Source organism: Cynocephalus volans, chromosome 11 (assembly GCF_027409185.1).
Source record: "Cynocephalus volans isolate mCynVol1 chromosome 11, mCynVol1.pri, whole genome shotgun sequence".
Lineage (NCBI taxonomy): Eukaryota > Metazoa > Chordata > Mammalia > Dermoptera > Cynocephalidae > Cynocephalus > Cynocephalus volans.
In genome coordinates this window covers 20,953,277-20,974,092 of record NC_084470.1, presented here as the reverse complement: position 1 = coordinate 20,974,092, position 20,816 = coordinate 20,953,277, and the positions used below count along the sequence as shown (strand labels likewise).

Genomic DNA, 20,816 nt, shown 5'->3' with positions numbered 1-20,816 from the left:
TTTTCCTCTTTACCTTTCTCCTCTTAAGAAGTGATCATTTTAAAAAGAGAAATGAGATAGAAACATAGAAACCAAAACATATTGTTTACTTCTCAGTTATGGAATGTTGTATTTCCCACTAATATAGCATTCCTCAGAAGTCCCTGATGTGTTGAGGTAGGTTAGGCTCTGGTCCAGATACTCTTGGCAATTGGTTTTAAAGTTCCCCTTGACTAGCTCATCAGTCCTAGGTTGTAAGAATGACTGGGCCACTGTCTCCTGTGGGAATAGGGCAAGGTTGCACACATGAAGTACAGAATTTAGAGTGGCTCTGTTGCTGTAGTGGTATGCTGTTTAATAATTGCTGAGGACCTGTGTCAGGATAGCTTCTGTGTCCCCTTCCTTATTTTTTGGAGGTAAGGAGGCAGCAGTTCTAGAACAGGGATGAGGTGAGATATGGCAGCCCTTGCAGGTCTAAGAACAGTGTTCTGCCCTGGTTTGGGGGTTGAGTTTATGCAAGCAAAGGGTAACTGAGAATTCTGCACTGTAGTGAATGTGGTTTTCTGCATTTAGGTAAATGTGTTTTTATTGGGGTGAATAATTATTCTTCCTAATGTATTATTGTATTCTCTTTTCTTACAGGGGCCAGATCATCAAACAATTTTATTTAACCACGGTGCAGTTCAGAATATTGCTCACCTACTGACCTCACTGTCCTACAAAGTAAGATGTTAAAAATTTTGGCCAGGTAGATTTTTATACCTCGTTTTTGGTTTCTAGAAAGAGGCCCACTTATTTCATTGCTTCTTTGATAGGTATTATGATATCAGGAGTAGTATTTTATCAGTAAAATGTTGCAGGGCATTATTTTACCTATAGAATGCTGTATTAAAAAAAGAAAACTGCCCCTGCATCTCAATTTTCTTTCAGAATATGGTTGTGCCATGAATTGCTGTTGATTTTCACCTGTTAAATAGTATTTCAAGTCTTTTCTGGTTAGCACCAGAAGAGAGGTGATGCCTTAAAGTTAGTGGCTTACTACATCAGGAAAGAATTTGGATTTCATATCTGGGAACTTTAGCTACAGTGACTCAAACTTACAGCCTGTACCCCCACATATACATCAACATTTAAAGTGTGTTCTGTTTTGTTTTTTCAGTTAAAAAGAGTTTTCAAGCTTATTTATTAAGTTTTCTTTACTGTCTTTTATAAATAGGTAAGCAGTGTCATATTATCAGGCTTTTGAGTTAAAACTTTGGCCATTCATTGTTGTCCATCTAGCAAGTTACAGCAAGTACTGGAGATTGTCCTCATTGTTTCACATTAGAGCTGGGTATGGCAAGGGTTTCCTGCAGAGCAAGGAAGCAGTCATTTTTCTTTGCTATCCACTTTTACTGACTCTAGTCTGCTCTTTTGGTACTTAGCCTTATTTCAGGTAGGGGTTGCTAATGTTTATGCTTCCCTACCTCAATCATCCAGTGTTTGGTCATGGTGAAGAGCTCATGAGGATAGGAATGGGGAATGGAGCCAGCTTGAAACTAGCCAAAGGCAGGGGAAGAAAATGTATACCAAGAGCTACTTACTCTGCCCTGTGCCATGCAAAGGCTGAAACCAGTTAGCACTTGCACATCAAGCAACAGTTGTGGGGGTGGCTATTTATGGCCCCTTTACTTCACCATTTTGTACCTTCATTAATCCCCCCCCCTTCCTCCATTTCTTTCTTTTCTACACTAGACGTCCTAATCTACTGTAACAAATTTAAAAACTTACAGGTTGTGGAAAGGGAAAATGTCTGGTAACATTACTCTTTTGCCAAGATTTTCTCCATTTTCAAGTGTCATTAACATATCCTAGTTTCCACCTGTGGGTACATGCTAATACTGCAGAGCATTGCCCAGATGAGAGACAAGGCTTCTTCACACCCCAACTACCCATCCTATGAGTGCCTGCCAACCTCAGGTTCCACACAAGAACGCCATATATAGATTTAGGCTTGGAAGTGAGGATTAGATCATCTGGTGAAAACTGAATGGAAAGAATGAAAAATGACAATCTTGTAGGAGCCCCCTAGAAAAAAAACACATTGTATGTGGTAGAGAAATTGGGCTCTTCGTATTGTCCCAGACCATAACCTAGTTTTGAGAAACGATAGCACAATTCATAGGTGTTTTAAAAGTTAAATTAGTCCTTCTCAGATTTTTTTTTTTTTTAAAAGATGACCGGTAAGGGGATCTTAACCCTTGACTTGGTGTTGTCAGCACCACGCTCACCCAGTGAGCTAACCGGCCATCCGTATATGGGATCCGAACCCGTGGCCTTGGCATTATCAGCACTGCACTCTCCCGAGTGAGCCGTGGGCCAGCCCAAGTCCTTCTCAGATTTTTATTGTAATATTGTTTCCTCTCCTTCTGTTTTCTTTTTGCCCCCCACCTTCATCTGATACACATCTACAAGAATAATTTCTCTCTCTCTCTCTCTCTCTCTCTCTCTCTCTCTCTCTCTCTCTCTTTTTTCTTTTTGCCTTCCCTTCAATTCACTGGTTCTCAGTTAGGGAAAAAGAAATGTCCCACTTAAAAGTCGCTTGGTAATTGTTATTAAGTTCCCTTTGTCTTATCCACATTGTATTTTGTACAAGTTTCTTTTAAATTTGATAAGAGATTTATGTAGTTCCGTTTTAATTGTTACTTCCTCACTATTTTTTCTTTTCTATTACTTAAAAATTAATTTTAGGATTTTAAGCAGATTTAAATAGTTATTTCTTCAGAAGAGAAGTTTAAATTTGGAGACATTAAAATTTGTATTTGCAAAATTAAAATAAATGTGGTTTTTTCTTTGTTTGTTTGTTTGTTTGTTTGTTACTGTTTTCACAGGTTCGAATGCAAGCACTGAAATGCTTCTCAGTTTTAGCTTTCGAAAACCCCCAGGTATCGATGACCCTGGTAAATGGTAGGCTGAAAGTTTCAGTGGTACCTACGTGATTTAATTTATGAACTTCATAAATTTAAAGAACTTCCTTAACCCTTGTTGTTTGTTTCATTTCTAGTTTTGGTTGATGGAGAATTGTTACCACAGATTTTTGTGAAGATGTTACAGAGGGATAAGCCTATTGAGATGCAGCTCACATCAGCAAAATGGTAAAAGTCGAGACAATGTGGAAAGACAGTGCTTTATCAATATCTTAGAATATATGGATAGCCTGATTTGCTCACTTTCAATTTCCATCTTGATTTGGGATCTGGAAATTTGAAAGTCATGGGGCCATCTCTCATTTTCTTAAATGGATATGAATTTTGTATACTCAGTTTATTACTGGTCGTATGCAGAGCAGGAACTCTCATATAATATCTAAGACTGTCTACAGAAAATTACTTTATTACATCCTCAACTAATTCTCTTTATATTTCAGTTTAAATAATACAGAATTAGATCAGGTTTAACCAACACATATTAGCTAAGTGTTAAGCTAGGAAAATATAAAGATATAGAAATGATGGAGTGAGAATTAGTTGAAGTTGATAATCAGAGGATGGTTTCACAGAATGACTCTGTCATCTTTAGAGGAAAAACAAACAAAAAATTCTCATAGAGATGTGGTAGTTTATAAGATAACTAAAGTAAGTTCTTATTAGCACAATTCCCTGCACATATAAGCATTCAATGCATGTTAATTTGTAATTATCAATATATTAACAGATATCTTGAGCACCTGTTGTATAGGGTTCTACTCTAATTGTTTACTTTCAATATTTAAGAAGCTATGGCAAGAATAGGACTTTTCAGTGAGTTACTTATGCATCATAATTGTTTAGGTTTTTATTTGTTTTGTTTGTGTGTTTGCTTTTTGTCTTAACTTTAAAACTGAGCATTTGCTTCTTTGCTAGTAAGATAATGTTCTCCTATAAATGGTTTCCAGAAAAATGGGGTAACAAGCTTCAAGATAATGATAACAGCTACAAAGATTTAACCCCTCTATAATATAAGTAAAAGAATCTTATTGATTTGTCTGTAGCATTCTGTAGAAGCCAATCATGGGATGTTTTGTTTTTTTCTTCTTTCTTGCCAAAGGAATCTCGTTCAAAGAGGAAATTCATTAATTTAAATTTCTGAAGTTCTTAATGTTCAGTGCGTGACTAGGGGGGTATAAATTAATTTTATTCTTATCGAAAACCAAATATAATTATGAAGGTAAATTGTTTTTCAGTAGAACAAAATCATTGACTAATCCCCACAGCCACTGCTGGTAACTTATATAGAATTAATTTTTAATGTATAGCTGTGTTAAAAGTTAAAATCCTGTTCTGTGTTACTTCTACTACTGCTATTGGAGTTGGAGTTGGAATATTCCAACGTAATTTCGTTTGAACTAAGATACTTTGTTAACCTTATATTTTATTTTTTAACATTTTTCCCTTTTTATTATGGATAATTTCAAGCATAAGGTATACAGAAAAATATAAAGAACTCACATGTGTGCAACACCTAGGTTCAAAATGTATCCACTCATTAGGCCATTTATTTTAAAAACAATTTTGTAGGTTTTTAAAAAAATATCTGGCTAACCATCTTTATCAGTTATTTTTATTTGACTATTAAATTGAGCTTAAGATAAGGGTATTACAAAATCTTTTCTCTCAAGATAAATGATAGTACTGGGCTTTTTGTATTTTATTTTTTCATAAAATTGTAAAGACAAGTAACTTTTCTTTTAAAGCTTTAAACCTTAGTCAAAAACTTACTTTCTGCCATCTTATTCTAGTTTAACTTACATGTGTAGAGCTGGAGCAATTCGGACAGATGATAACTGTATTGTATTAAAGGTAAGCTAATTAATTCTCTCTTTAAAAACATGAAAATTATTCAGTCATAAAAGTGTTGAATATAAATATTACTATTCCTATTTCTTTTTACACATTTATCATTATGGTATGTGTGCCTGGCATAACATAACATTAAAACACCATGCTTTCTTTTCAATGGGATGCCATGTAGTTGTAAAAAATAGATTTTAGATGTGTTTTGAAAGTCAAAATGAAATAATTTTTTCCTTGTTACATTTTTATTTTATGGTAATTAGGAAGATGTGGAAATGGCAAAAGTATGTAACATTCAGGTGAGATAGAAAACATATTTTAATTCTTGATCGTCATTAAATTTGCAGTATAGTTTTATAGGTAGGCAGTTTGCCGGTTCTGCAGATAAGGACTTAATATCACTCTCTTAGCTGATAATCAAAAGGCATAGTGAGAGAGAATGAGTAACACATGAAAACAGTCATCATCATTGTGGTATATCAGATGCAACCTGAACTTAGAAAAACATGGAGAAGAGACTAGTCCTAAAAGTCATAAGACCTGGATTCTGGTTTTAGCACTTCCACCACTCACCAGCTTGATATCCCTTATTCTTTTGGTGCCTCAGACTCCTGATTATGAAAACGGAAGCAATAATTCCTTCTCATCTATCTCACAGGGTTATTGTGAGGATAACAACATATTACATACAGTCATGCCCTGTGTAACAACGTTTTGGTCAACAACAGACTGTATGCGACAGTGGTCCCTTAAGATTATAATGGCTTTATCATATAGCCTATGTGTGTAGTAGGCTATACCATCTAGGTTTATTAAGTACACTCTATGCTATTTATACAACAAAACTGCCTGCCAACACATTTTTCAGAACATATCCCCAGTGTTAAGTGACACATGACTGTATATAAAGATGTCTTATTAGCTATAAAGAACAAAACAAGTAAAAATAAATTGATCACGCGTCGTTTCGTGAATGTGAGATCTCTTATTATCATTGTCCAAAATGTGAACCCAAGAGTAAAAGCATTGAGAAGATTGTTTGCTTTAGTCTTTGATGAAGAGAGTCAATTAATTAAGTGAGATCAAAGGACACTCTAAGTAAGCAGCTCTGCATAGAGTGCTACAGGCTTCCATACAAGTGACCTTGGTTTATTTACTTAATTTCTCTAACCTTTGTTTTCTTCTTCATTGGTAAAATTAGAGTTAGTAGTATCTTCTTCATGTAGTAGTTATGAGCATTAAATTCAATAGTCCCTGAATGTACGGTATTGATTAATATTAATAACTAAAAAATGTTAAGGAAAAAAGAATAGGGCCTTCCCCCCAGAACCCTAGGTTTGAGTTGTACAGCCTGAACTAACCCAATAGGACAGCAGTAGTGAACACTAAAGTGCTGAACTCTGCAGTAAAGATATATTAGAAACTTAGAAATGAGCAAAGCACAGTTGACTGTGGTAGTTGAGGAAGGCTTTCTGTATTTCAATTTCTACTTCCATGTTTTCCTTTAAAGTGGATTCATCAGCCTTAGAAATAGTAAATACATGGGATATTTTTGTTGAGAAACTACTGTAGCTAATTACCAAGGCCAGTGTCAAGCTTTTTGAAAGACCTCAAAAGTCAAATTAGACTAGGGGATACCACAGTCATTCGAGTGAGTCCTTGGGAAAACTTAGCACCTGTGATTGATGCATTTCACTCGCATTATAGGAGGACTGACTGGTGGAATCTGAGTAATGGTAAGATCACTGGGTTTTTAAAGCTGTATTTTGTTTATGCCGCTATAGATATGAATCCCCAAACTGAAAAATAAAAGTCATCCAAATCATATTACTCACTAAGGAAAAGGTAGCATACTTATTTTAAGGCAAAAGCATTCCTGATTAAACTGCTGAATCTCTTTTAGGTAAATAAGTACTTGATAGGGCAGAACCATCAGCATGATTTGTTAGGGATTCTTAAATATCTTTTACAAGGTTGTACAATAAAGCTTTTGTCTTATTAATCACAAAAGCCTAATTAGAGTTATACTAATATACTTTGTATGATTAGAGTTCAGTATGCCAGCATAAATAATTAGTCTGCATTGAATTTTGTTTGTTTTTGCATTTAAAAAAAATCTTTTATTCTCTGAAAATCAGTAAAGGAAATATTTGATCACAAACATGACTCCCAATAAAAACCACTGAGTTGATTCAGTCACTATATGCTCTTCATCAAGCTTTTGCCTCTATCAGAAAAGAAATAATTAATTTCACTATGTTTCAGACATTGCCTTGTTTGGTTCGAATGTGCAGTAAAGAGAGATTACTAGAGGAGAGAGTTGAAGGAGCTGAGACACTTGCCTATCTGATTGAACCAGATGTTGAGCTACAGAGGATCGCTAGCATAACTGACCACCTTATTGCCATGCTTGCTGATTACTTCAAGTACCCCAGCTCAGTGAGTGCCATCACTGATATAAAGAGGGTATGTTCTTTTTTCCTTTTTACAGCTCAAGAGAGGGATTTTTAAAACCATTTTTTTTACTGCTCACAACTTTGAACCAGTTAATAATTATAGCTCAAAGTCTTTTTAAATAAAGGAATCTTTTATCTTTGGTAACGTAGATGATAATGCTTTATGACCAATTGTGCTAACTTTTTCTGAAAAGACAAGCTCCTTAGAGTAGATAGATACTGTTTTGACTTGTTGCTTCTCAGATCTTTTGCCATATCCATTTCTCTAAGCATACGAGATCAACATTCTGTAAGATAGTTTATTTAAGGAGGTCCTGCTAGAGAGAGCATTGCCTCTTAATTAGTAGCCAGTTACTGTTTCATGAATGTGAGTGTATGTTTCATACCACTGGTTCCAGTAGTAACTACTTTCTTGACCTCCCTGGTGCTTCTGAGTTCATAAAAACTTCATCCAGTGGGCAACTGTTTGGCATTTAACAATGAAAATAAAACAAACTATTAAGTCTTTTCTCTGTCTTAGGAAGGGCCTAAAATAATCTTCACTGATATTTGCACTAATAACGTGCACTGCCCTCTATGTGTTATAGTTATATGTCTGCTCTTCTTTCAGTAGTGTTGTTTTTCCAGTAGAAGTGATGAGTTACATTGAACCAGTTGCTTTATTTATCTGTTTTCCCTCTGGCCGTTTGCTGTCACTAACACAGTATCTCACCAGTACAGCAGTACATGAGCAAGCCCTACCTGTGGCCTCATGAACACCCTGAGTTCACTTCTGCAGCAAGGCAAATTGAATGCGCTGGTGGGTGTGAGAATAGGGAAACATAGTTTTAAGAACTTCTAGCTTATGCCTGTGCAAATCGTTTAACTAGTATGTAGGATTATACCTTCTGTTAGAGTTCCCATTTCATTTCCATCACAGTAAAACTGTAATAGCAGTTTTTTAAATGACCTCTTAAGGCCAAACTTGAGTAATAATTTTTATCATTTTTAACTTTGATGATGGATTATTCAAAGATTTCTGACCACAGAAGTATAGACACTAGACTCAGAGAAATTCTCACCTGTTAATGTGTGACTTTCAAAAAAATTATAGCAAATGTGTGATTTTCATGGTATATTAGTCCAAGTCAGTATTGTAATAGGTAAGTATGACTAAAACATATTTAAGACTTCAAGAGTAGATACATTAGAACTTACTGATGAAAATGAGTGCTGTATATTAGGAAGTTCCTCCTGTAATTTATCAATGCCTGCTTTGATCAAAACATTTTTGCAACTACTCTTAAAAATTGCCTTTAGAGCCACCCCAAATTAGTTGGTTTTTTAAAATTTTTATGTCTTTTGTTTTTTTGTGTAGTGTTTTGTTACTCTAAATGATATGACCCAGTGGTATTCACACATCACAATCAGTGTTAATTAACTTAAAATTCTCTTAGTTGACGAAGCTCTACCACTGTCAGGTTTTTCTAGCTAATATGCCAGTTAGTTCTTTAGGAGGTTTCAAAAGAGGGTCTTGGAATATTATGAACAACACCTACGTAATTGGATAAGAGTGAACCTTTCTAAGATAACTCCTTTGGAAACAGTGGTAATCATTTTGATAACTAAGTTATGGCTCTTATTTATAAAATTATTTATATTTTGATATGCCTTATATAGTTACTTGTTCATAGTCATTGAAAGTGTCTTGAGAACATGCTTCTATTTTATTTTTATGGTAGTTTGGTGATAAATCAGGTTTATGGAAGAATTGATAGCCAGTTATACATGTTTAAAGATAACATTACTTGCTTCATACCAATAAATAATTTCAATTATTTTCTAGGAAAAAAATCATACTCTGGAAATAAATCTCAGATAATTACAATAGATAGTAATGTTAGTATGCTATATAGTTTATTAAAGGTTTTTGCAAAGGGTTCCCTGTTTCTGAAAGCTTTTTAAATGCTAAAATTAGGCCAGCACTACTCTTACTGTTGAGAAAACTGGGGAAAACCTCTCAAGACATTGTTGACATAGCTCTCAAGTTATCAGTTGTAGTCTGGGACTAGAGAGTGCCTTTCTCTTGAGGAGAGCATTTCAAAGAGCTGCTGCAAGCAGGTAAATCATTGCCACTAAAGCAGCCATTTAGGAACACTGAATCTTTAGGGGTCAAAGACTCATGATGGTTTTTCCATGTCATTGTTAAATGTTGTGGTGTTCACTTTTAGAAGCAGACAATATGCATTTCAGGTCATCCTGATGCAGACACAGAAAGGTCTCAGTCACATGTGAACAGAATCCAAAAATAACTGGGAAATTCATTGACAGCACTAATCTGTTAGTAATTGTTAACAAATTTTTTTTCTTCAACTCTACTCAATCTTACTGAAAATTTATGGACTCAGTTCAAACATATTTCCCCCCCCTCCATAGCTTGATCATGACTTAAAACATGCTCATGAACTACGCCAGGCTGCATTCAAGCTTTATGCCTCTCTTGGAGCAAATGATGAAGACATCCGGAAGAAGGTGAGTCTGGGAGAGGGGCGTCCCCCAGTCCTGACAGCCAGCAGGCAGGGAGTGACGTCAACCTGAAAGTCGTGGTGAAGAGCACTAAAAGTGACTGTTTGAATATAATAAAACAGAGTGACTAAAGGCATAATTGAAGAATGAATGGGACCCGGATTTGCAGGGTTGTTTGTTTTTAGAACATAGAGTGGCATGGCCGTGCTGGAATGATAAATAACTGGCGTGCTTTTTTTGTGTTATTAATATGAATTATTATGTTGCACATTTTTGCATGTGTTCTGATAAAAATCAATTCTAGCACTGTGAAGCTTCCGTCACCTTTAAAGACCTAACACTAGAATTGTAAATGTTATTTATGGAAATACCTTCCAATGCCATTGAGAAATTCAAATTTCTATTGTATATTGTTCTTTGATATGTGGCTTAGTTTTATGTTTTGATATTTTTTCTTTTTTTTTTTTCTTTCTTTTTTTTTTTTTTTTTTTTTTTTTTTTTGCTACTGTGCAAGTTTAATGTGAATAAAATCTTTGTGGAATGATGATTTTATGTTTAGTGAGTGGTCATCTGAATTTTCCAGCTCCCAAAAAAATGTATCACTGGTTTAGCATCCTTATGTTACTATAGCCTAGTCTAACACTGAACTCATGAGAATAGAGTTTAGATAAGGAGTAAAGTATAGTGTTAAGCTCTGACCTGGCTCCCTCCACAAACCAAAAGGCTAGAGCTTACCACTCAAAAAGATACATAGATAAATTCTACACAAGCTGCTAGGACCATCAATGAGCAAACCACAGGTCTTGTCTTGAGGAGCCATAGCAGAAAAGCTTGGTATTATTTACTGAACATGACAATTTATTAAGTCTCCCCCTCTATATTGATATTTAAAGGAGCACTGTGAGAGAGATCTCAAAGTTTTGGAGTTTACCATGATTCAGAGAAGTATGTCAGGCCTATAGGAAGAGAAGTATGGAACAACCTTAAGTTTCTTGAAATAAATTGAAAAGGAACCATCTTTCAAGAAATTGAAGTAATAGCAGTAAAATTGATGTGTGAGTAGCTTTCGTTTAAAATTAGTGCAAAGAACACAACTAATAACCTGAATGATTTCCATGTACCTCAGTTAAGTTTAGTTAACAAGGTATTTTTGACTTGACATGTTTTTAGTACATGCCTATGAAAATCATTTTTGACACCTCTAAGCTTTCACTTAAACTGTTACTTCAAGGCAAACATAGTAGGGATGTGATGTTCCCCATGTCTAAACGTGATTTGTGGATGTTGATGCTGATGTGTTTCATTCAGGTTAGGTACATGGTGTCCTGTAAGGAAAGAGGCTTTTATGGCAACTCATATAGAGAAAACACTTTTTAAAAATTGATATGGACTGTATAACTTAAATACATAATGATTTTGTTTTGGATGGTTATTAGGGCCTGTTGGAAACAGAAGTATTATACCCATTCTTAACAGCTCCAAAAGGCTGTCATGGACTGAAAGGGAGATAGATAGATGGACCATAATGGGGGAAATAGTATGTCCATTTGTACTTCTTTGTACTTTTTTGCTAATAAACTATTGTTTTGAAATTAATGACTTAAATTGTTATATCATGTGCTAGAAATATTTGCAACGTAACAGTCTAATCAATAGTCTATTAAAACTTGTATTCATAATGTGTATAATTTCATGGTAAGGCTAACTCCTGATCATTTCTGTAGAAAGATGACAAATAAAGAATAAGTTATAATTATTAATTATAGTTTTTTTTGTGTGGTGAAGAAAAGATACTGTGACATTCTTATGTAATTGGGTTTATATAGAATTTTTAGGAAGATATTTAATTTCCGGGAAATTAAGTGTTTGAGTAATTTATAGTTTATAGTAACTATTGAAGAGAGAAATTGTAAAATGAAAAATATAAAGTAATTTTGTGATAAAATTGCTTGGAGACTGGTCTTAGGGTGGAAATCCTTATTTTCAGTGTATAAAAAATGATGAATGATAACTTTTTTCCTTTGAATGCATTTATTTCTGTTCCATTTTTTTGTTGAAGTAATTATTTAGATAGATTTCTATTTGCTTTCTCCGTAAAATATTTATTTCTCTTTTATAATTATGCTTTATGAACTTTGATTGTATTTCTTTTTTTGTGTAGATTCTTAAAATACAGTGTTTATTGTTTTATTTTTTAATTCAGTATTTATGCTTGACAGGAGACTCTCAGAGAAATTTTAAGGACTATAGACATACTCCCCTCCCTGCCTCACATACACACAAAAAAGGTTTTTTGTTTGTTTCGGGAGAAAAACATGAAATGTTCAGTTGGTCTGCCTTTTAAATTGAAAATAGGAACATAATTCAGTAAATACAGTGGATAGTATGTATCCCAGTGCCCTATAATGGCCAGTTAAGGAAAAGAGGCAGAATGAAGAGGAGAAAACAAAAGCAAAGTAGAGACGTTGACAGGTATACACAGCAGTAAAGGAGAAGGGCACTGGCCTCCTCTCTTTATAGAATTACATATGTCTTTCTGTCTTATTGCTTCTAAAGACTTCTAAAGGCCTGCTGTGTTTTTATTTCTTGATACCTTGTCTTTGCACCAGAATTAAGCTGAAGACTGAATGTGACCTGTAGCTCAGAGATTTACCACCCCTGCTCAGGAGCAGTGTTGGTGTATTCCCATTAAAATAAACCAACTGTATAACACTCCTTGGAACCTAATAAGCTCTCAATAAATATTTGTTGAATAGGTATAGAAATGAAAATGCAGAAATCAAACACAGAGTGACATTTTCTTTAACATGTGCAAAGCAAAGTTGCTATTCTTATTCCTAGCTTTGCATTCTTATCACTCTGTGACATACTTGCAAATTTCCTAATTTCTTGTGATGTCATGTCAGCTGGAATGAAGGAAGGTGGTGGTGGTGGAAGGAGTTCTGCAGGTGAGAGTGAAAAACATTACCATTGGCTGCGACATGGAGAGGGAGAAGCGCCCAAGAAAAGATGGAGGATCACCGAGCTTGGCAACAGTTGTGGCCTGACCATGTTAAACTTAGAATTCAAATCCCCTGTGATAATTGACCCTGACTCTGAATGGATTTTGGTTAGAGAGTAAGGGCATAAGCAGGAATTGAAAGTTCAGTTGAAGGGTCCAGAACGCATTAGCAGTAACTGTACTGAAAGCCATGCCAAGTGAAAATTAGCGCTAACCTCTGCCTAGGGACAAGTCTAGTTTCTAATGATAGCCTTTGCCACATATTAATGCTGATTAGGAGGCAGAAGTCCAGTTGATGGGACAGTAAAAGGGAAAGAAGTTAAGATACCAAGCAAGTAGAGCAACAAGCTATTTCAGGTACTGGTATCCCCAGTCAGTGGTTAAGTCATACAGAGGCAGAATGGCAAGCAATCTTGTCATTTTGAAGATGATTCTTTTTTTATAGCAAAGAATTGCTCCCATGAAGACCATCACTTGATTGGTACCTGTTGATCATCAATTAGGTTGGAAATTGAAAAAGGATTCTCTTTTACTCTCTTCAAGAAACTAGTGGAATTTGTCAGAAATGTTAGAAAGTGTAAGTTGAAAAAAATTAGAAGTAGTAAAGTATAAATTAAAATTCAAGGAAATTAATAAACTAACCAGGATGTTGTTTTTATTTTTGATAAAAATAAATACATTAAAAGTATTAAATGAACTATTTGTTGTAGCCTTTGCCCCCTCTGGGGCATCTGACTAATGGAGCCTTTCAGAAAGCTTTGCTCTTTAATTTTAATATTTATATTTTAGCAGGAGATCCCTTTTGAGGAACTAGAATGTAAGCTCCATGAGGGCAGGGATTTTTTATGTTTTGTTCATTACTATATTTCCAACAAGTACAACACTGTGCGTAGGAGATACTTAATAAATATTTGAAGAATGAATGAATGAAAAAAAATGAATGAACAAATGGATGCATGAGCCATATTGCAAAATTGCATTATTAAGCACCCATACTCAAATCACATATGGTCCTCTCTGCATTGGGGACTTTCCTAAACTAACAATTCTATGTGTATGTAAAGAGAGGAAATTTAAATGGGAGAAATATACATCTGGTCATATAGGCAAAGGGTTTTACTATAATCACTCAGCATAGAGAAAATGCAGGAAATTTCCATTTTTCAAGAGGCAGGCACTCCCAAGGGCACGTCTTCTGCTCATTTGGATGTAGATCAAAGAGAATATATTTTATGGTGTGGTATTTGCTTCATTTCAAAATAATTTTGACCATTATTTCTTAATTAGAAAATATAGGGTTTTGTTCTTTCCAAGTATGTGATTCAAAAAAAAAATTTTAGCATTCACAAGTGTGAATCTGAACCAGATTTTCTAGGGATAAAAGTTTGGTTTAGTTTATAGAAACTTACCCAACTCTGAGGAATCAACCTATTTTGTGAAGTGGTATACACCTATATAAAATATTATTTTCCCAATTAATGAATGTCTGATTTTTAAGGTCAGTATTTTAATTCAGTTCTACATAGACTGATTGAATTACATTGTATAAATATTGTCCACTTGGCGAGGGGAGGGAGGCGAGCAGGGAGGGAAGACCAAGAGCAGTAAGACACAGCCTTAAAACTCAGCATTTATAATAAAACCTAAATAAGTCAGAGAAAAGTATGGACTGAGCAGTAAGAATTTGCTGTGGGCTCAAAGAATTATTTGGAACCAATTAAAATGGACATATTGATATCTGTGGAGGTTTTCTTGAATCAATTTGGAATTTAATAGCTTAATTTTTTGTCATTTTTAATGCTTTCTAAATGCTTTTTATTTTACATTTTCAAGTGAAAACATGAAATCTTTAGTTTTTGTTTCTTGTAAGGAAAAATATCAGTGACGGTGGTTTTACATGACATACGTAAGGAAAGTAGCCAAGGGTGGGATTTTTTTTCTTTTTAACTGAACAAATTTTTTTTTTTTTTTTGAGAAATATAGTCAGAGGAAAATAAGAAAAGGAAAACAAAGAACAAGAATTTGTCTTCAACCCTCTTTTCCTAGTAAAAGAAGTCATTATGAAGATACGATATAATATATTTAAAATATTTAGCATGGTGTCTGCCACATAATAGGTGCTCAATAAATGGAAGACTTTACTAGAATATCTTAAATGACTTCATTGGAAAATTTAAAATAAATACATATTTTTAAAAGTATTAGAAAAGGTCAACAACATTGGAGGTACAAATAAGAAAGGTTTGCAATGAAGAAAGTGGTTTTATACTATAAATTTCTAAAACTTATTCATTCCAGTTACAGAATACTTATATTTTAGAAACAGTCTCTTTACATAAAGTATCTCTTATTAATGACAAGATGTTTTGTCTTATAATTTTAAGATATATTTAAAATACTGATTTTTAAAGCTTTTTGTTGTCATATGCCCTCCAAAACACCAAATATAATTTTGTTTTTCTTGGCATTAAATAGAATATACAGAAACAGATGCTTTGAGAAAAGTAAGGAGGACAAATTCTAACTTTGATTACTGAAATATTACTGTTCATGGTTATCAGGGATCTCATTTCTCCAAAGGGTCATCACTCATATGAAATCATATCTGAAGTATATATATGTGTGTGTTCACGTTTTGAACAAACGTAAATTTTTTTTATATTTTTAATGTTATAAGATTTTAAAGTATAGTTGTAAATTTAGATTAGTTTTTAAAAATATTTTTCTGCTATCTCAAAAGCTTGCCAAGCATTCACTTTGAATGTTTTTATCATTTGTTATAGTTTGATTTTATTACTAGTTGGTCTTCTGATAACAGTATAAATGTACCATGAATTTATATTTTTTAATATTCTGCAACATTCAATAATTCTAAATGGTCGTTTAAAAGGTACCACATCAAAATTCTGTATTTGTCTGTGCCATGAAATCAGGCAGATGCAAGCAATTATTTCCAAGCCTTGGCGTGCATATTGAAACAAACACCTTGGACATTTTGAAGGTTTTCCATAGTGCTACAGAAGTAGCAGCCTTCAGGACCTAGCTCTGCTACTGAATAGCAACAAATTCAGAATTCATAATTCCTTGACTTAATCTGTGGTTAAATTGTTAATTACATTCTTAAAGCTAACTTACCAAAGAACTTTAAATGAACCCTGCAACATTCGTTCACGATGGTAAGTATTTTAAAGGGAATACCAAGACGTGACCAGGTTTTACCACTTGCCCACAGTATTGAGACCCTTGGCCTTCAGCATACTGAAAGAAGCAAACCTGGAAGTGATAATGCTAAATACATAACAGAGGTATTTATAAAGTAATAAATTTTTATTTCGGAGTTTCATTAAATGGAGATATAAAATTGACTGTTATACTATTTGTGGTATGTAGTTGCTTAAACCTTTGAATTACAATTCATGTTCTTTTTTAAAAGTATGAAAAAAGTTGGTTATTAGTTGTTTATAATCTACTTAAAAGATACAGCTGTGTTATAAACAAAGAAATGGGCTAAAATGTGGTCTTTATTAGAGCTGTAAAGCTAAAATTAGTGACTTGGATTTTAAAGAATGTTCCGTCTGGAAATGAATGGAATGTTTGGAATAATTAAATATTTGTAGAGTAGTAGACCTTGAAAAAATTGAGTTTGTGATGAAGAATCAGGACTATTGCTACACTCTTTCCTGTTATTAAAATGCAAGCACGGGGATTGGCAAACTCTCCCCCATGGGGATACCTATTACCTCTATAATAATTATGTAGCCTACAAGATAAGAGTGGTTTTTGCGTTTTTAAATGGTTGGGGGGAGGGAGAATCAAGAGAAAAACAAATTTTCTGACATGTAAAAAGTAAATGAAATTCATATTTGTGTCCATAAAGTTTTATTGTAATATAACCATGTTCATTTGTTTATGTGTCACCTGTACTGTTTTGCACTACCACAGCAGTTGACTAATTGTGACAGAATCATGTGGCTCACAAAGGCTAAAATATTTACTGCCTGGCCCTTACAGAAAAGGTTTGCCCACCTTGTGCATGTACTGCATAGCTAAATAGAAGCTATCATAAACAAGTTTGGTGAAAAACTACACCTCCAATTTGCCTCTGTGTACTGTACTCTAGAAAGAAATGAGACCCTACAAAGCCAGGAGAGAGAGAGGTCAGGTGTCTGACTTTCTTAAGAATGTCGTTATTAAGTGTTGACAGTATGACATTGTCACTGTATACTTCCTTACATGTAGATTCCCTTGTTTGAATGATTATGGCATATGGCAGACCCTAGACAAATTGGATAAAAACTGTGGCCTTTGGTTATGACTGGGAATGTTATTGGATTCTGTGTATTGGTTAGCAAAGTGGCCTGAATAAGATTTTTCACCGTGCACAAGAGAAAAATATATAGTTCACTTATTAAGCAAATATCAATTAAGTTTTTGCTAAACATAAAGCATTGTTTAGGTAGTATGGGGGTATGCAAAAATCACATTATTCAGATCTTACATAAGAGATAATCTGGGAAACCAAATTCAACATAAATATAGCTACTACTGTTTGTTGAGCACTCACTATGTGCTGGGCCCTGTGCTAAGCATTAGCACATTATCTCCCTTAAACTTAATACCATCCTGTGAGATAGTTGTTACAGATCAGGAAACAAGCAGTTTGACCAAGGCCACCTAGCTATAAGTGATAGAGTCTACATCTTATCCCAGTCTGACTCCAAAACCTGTGCTCCTAACCATTACAATATTTTACTCATGTAAAGTTAAGTACCCTTAGTAGAGCCAAATAATTACACAAAATGGCAAGAAATTTTCCAGAAGAGTCTATGATTAGTATGAAATGAGTGAAAAAGAAAATACTGTGAATTGAGAGAACTTACATAGGTTAATAGTTTGTACTACCTGGTTGCAAATTATCAGATTCAGAAAACATGTTATTTCTCTCATGTAGCTTTTGATACTGAGTGGGTAATAAGAGTTTTAATTCATTCATTCATCCATTGTGTATCATTGGTGTTGAACCTCCTGTGTACTCAGGAACGAAAGACTTGTGTGTACCTTGTGAGTGCTTACAATTTAAAGCAGTTAGGGAGATGAGACACTAAATTGCTATGTAGTACTTCCAGAGCCTCGTGTGTGTATACAAAGTCTTGTCCACATTGAAAGCCAGATTTGCCATGATTCATACATCCAGATATGACTGAGTTATGACTCTAATTGAAACGGCCTATTTAGAATGAGTCTGGAAGAGTCCTTTTCTTATAAAGAAGTTTATTTGAAAGCTTTCTCACCATTCCTTCCAAAATATTAAAATCCATTGTTTCAGAAATTTTGACACACAGAATAAAGGATTTCCTTATCTGTGTTCCTTCTGCATCAGTTTTGAAAGTTTTTCTGAGGTAACTGTCTAGATGTAATCACATTGTTAATTATTGTTCTAGAGAGGAAATACCCAGAATTAATGACGCACAGAGGTACTATTTCAGAATTTTATTTTGTAGATAGCTTTCTTACGGAATAGATTTAAATTTGAGGCAACATTTTGAAATCATTGGATCTTCTTTTGATAGTTGCTCCGTCATTAAGCTGTGTTTGTCACTAGAATGTAAGGTATGTAAAAGCAATATATGGCATACTGTAGGTGTTATACTTGTATCTATTGAGTACCTGAAAATTTAGCCAAGCCAAACTGCAGGGTAATAAAGACTATGAGGTACGTGGCTATGTATATAGAGGAATAGGGGCTGAGCCGGGCCAGTGCGTCATTCACATCCCTGGGATGGCAAACAGGAGATGGGGGGAAGTTTTTGATTCTGTTCTTTGAATTGTAATTTGTAATGGTTTTATTTATGTGTTAAAACAAAAGTATAATTCAGTGGCTGTTTAGGTTCCGTGCCACCATTAAGATAATGATTGAACTTAAAAATTGAACTCTTATATGTAGAGAAATGTTTTTTGATAGAAGTGTTAATCTGTTTTTACACAATGAAAATATTTTTGAAATAGTATGTTTATACTTTTGGTTTTAGGGGAAGGAGAAGTCGAGCCAAGAGACAGCTTCCACTTTTCCCTGAAGTGTAGAAAAGTTTAGAACTTTCTTCTGTTTCTTCTGAACATTTAATATAAGTGAGTTTCCCAGCTATTAAGAAAATAAAAAGGCCCTAAATTAGAAATTATAAAATATCATTTAAAGAGGCTTAAAAGCAAAAATGAAATATAGAAGCTAGATAAGAATCCCTCCTCTTTGTCCTCTACCCCTCAAGTGAAGATACTGTCTCCAGCTCCCAGGCACAGTCAGGCCCTCAGAAGAAGCTGGTTCAGTGTCTTCAAGAGGAGGAGCCGCAGATCAACTTTTAGGACGTTTTCTCTTCTAGTTCTGTGGCTGAGAGAAGATAATACTATCCCTAAACCATGCTTCCCAAACAATGCTCTGTTGACCCAAAGTCATGGAGTTAGAGAAATTTGGTGTGAATGTGGGAATGGGTAGCAATGGGAGAGTGAGCGAAGGGAAGGCACACTTTGTAAAAGTGCTCGCTGAGACTCCAGAATGTGATATATTGTCAGTGATTCGTTCTAAGAGAAGCTGAACAGCTTCTTTTTCTCTTTTAGAAAAAGAGCCTTTGGTAACAACTGACCTCTGTTTAAAAAAGTATTTGCTACAGGAAAATGTTAGAAAATCCTTCACTGGAGCAGTGGCAAAGATATTACATGGAATAGGGAATGATTAGGAAAGCCTACAGTTCTCTCCAGATGAGGACAGTAGGAGGTCGCTTCCATTTGGTTAGTATCTGCTGAAGCTAGGTCCCGATTCTAGAATGGAGATCAGATCATGAAGGAATTGAATAAAACGTCAGTGGAACTCATTCTACTGGTTTCTTCCCAGTTCTTTCTTGGCTTGCATCCTCTCTCACCTGTGCTGTTTTTATCCCCAACTAAGCCAAGTCACTAATTTGTCATTTTCTCTCTTGGAGGCCCTGTGAAGTGTATCCTTTTTTCCCCTTTATCAGTTCAGTTTATTAATGATGATTCTCTTGCCTAGTATAGTATAATAACCTTTATTGGCCTAGGATATCACTATATAGTCTGTGGTTCCTATAGCACTGATAACTTTTTATAGTTCTTCTCTTCCTTCCCTGACTTTTCAAAGTCACTTCTCAATTTGGTTATTAAAGGCTTAGCAGAAATCTCATACTTACAGCACATTGTGTAGAAAGGACCTCACACTGGAAGTGAGAAAACCCAGGGAAGCCCCAGGTCTGCCCTGATTTGCCTAAAAAATCTGAACTAGTTACTTAATCTTTCTGAATTTCAGAGACCTCAGATAAGACTATTTCTAAGACCTCTCTAGATTTTAATATTATTCAACTAAAAAATTAACAGCCACAGTGTGTTTAGTTCTTTCATAGAACTATGTCTACTGCCATTAGTTCCATGCACAAGAATGCAGTAAGAGTATTGGTTTCCCAACTGAATCTGTTTAAAAAGCAAGCACTGCAGCTGCCCTTGCTTGATTCATGGAAGACCATGTACTGTTGGAGGGTTTTGTTGTTGTTGTTGTTGTTTTGCTTTGTTTATTCCAGTAAAGGGGAAATGGTATAAGGATATACTCAGGAATTATAAATATTAGGTGCTCAAGCATTTCCATGATATATTACATCATATCCTTTAATTAAGTATTCTGTAGCCATCTCACATGGTCACTTCCTAAAACCTAGGAAAAGATTGGTTTTCCGTTTTGGGGAATGGATCCCGGGTCTCTGTTAGTTCTGCTCAGCTGACCCAGATGATCTGGTTGTATATGCTTGTCTCACTCTGCATCTACCTTGTTGCCTCATAATCTCTCTCTTTCCCAGCCTCTCCCCATTTCCAAAACCAGTCTCTCTTTTTTTAAGGCTAGCTAAGTGAAGCATGGGAGTTAAGAAGGAACAATGAAGAAATCTGTAACTTGTAATCAACTAGTTTTCAGCACCACTGCACTCTGACCTGCCCAAAACCAGTCTTTTGACGGCAGTGACATGAGACTGTGTTCATAGTGCTCATCTCCTAAGGGGTAGACCTTAAATA

At 34.8% G+C, this 20,816-nt stretch overlaps 1 protein-coding gene across 3 annotated transcripts in view; it reads left to right on the top strand.

Annotated features, from left to right (window-relative positions):
• ARMC8 (armadillo repeat containing 8) overlaps positions 1–20,816 on the top strand; it is a 99,503-nt gene that overhangs the window by 41,172 nt on the left and 37,515 nt on the right. For all 3 annotated transcript variants that reach the window (XM_063114268.1, XM_063114269.1, XM_063114270.1), the window contains 6 exons: positions 622–702; positions 2,850–2,925; positions 3,023–3,113; positions 4,736–4,796; positions 7,056–7,256; positions 9,662–9,757. In XM_063114268.1, coding sequence (XP_062970338.1) covers positions 622–702; positions 2,850–2,925; positions 3,023–3,113; positions 4,736–4,796; positions 7,056–7,256; positions 9,662–9,757 — 606 coding nt within the window. The remainder of the gene's footprint in view (positions 1–621; positions 703–2,849; positions 2,926–3,022; positions 3,114–4,735; positions 4,797–7,055; positions 7,257–9,661; positions 9,758–20,816) is intronic.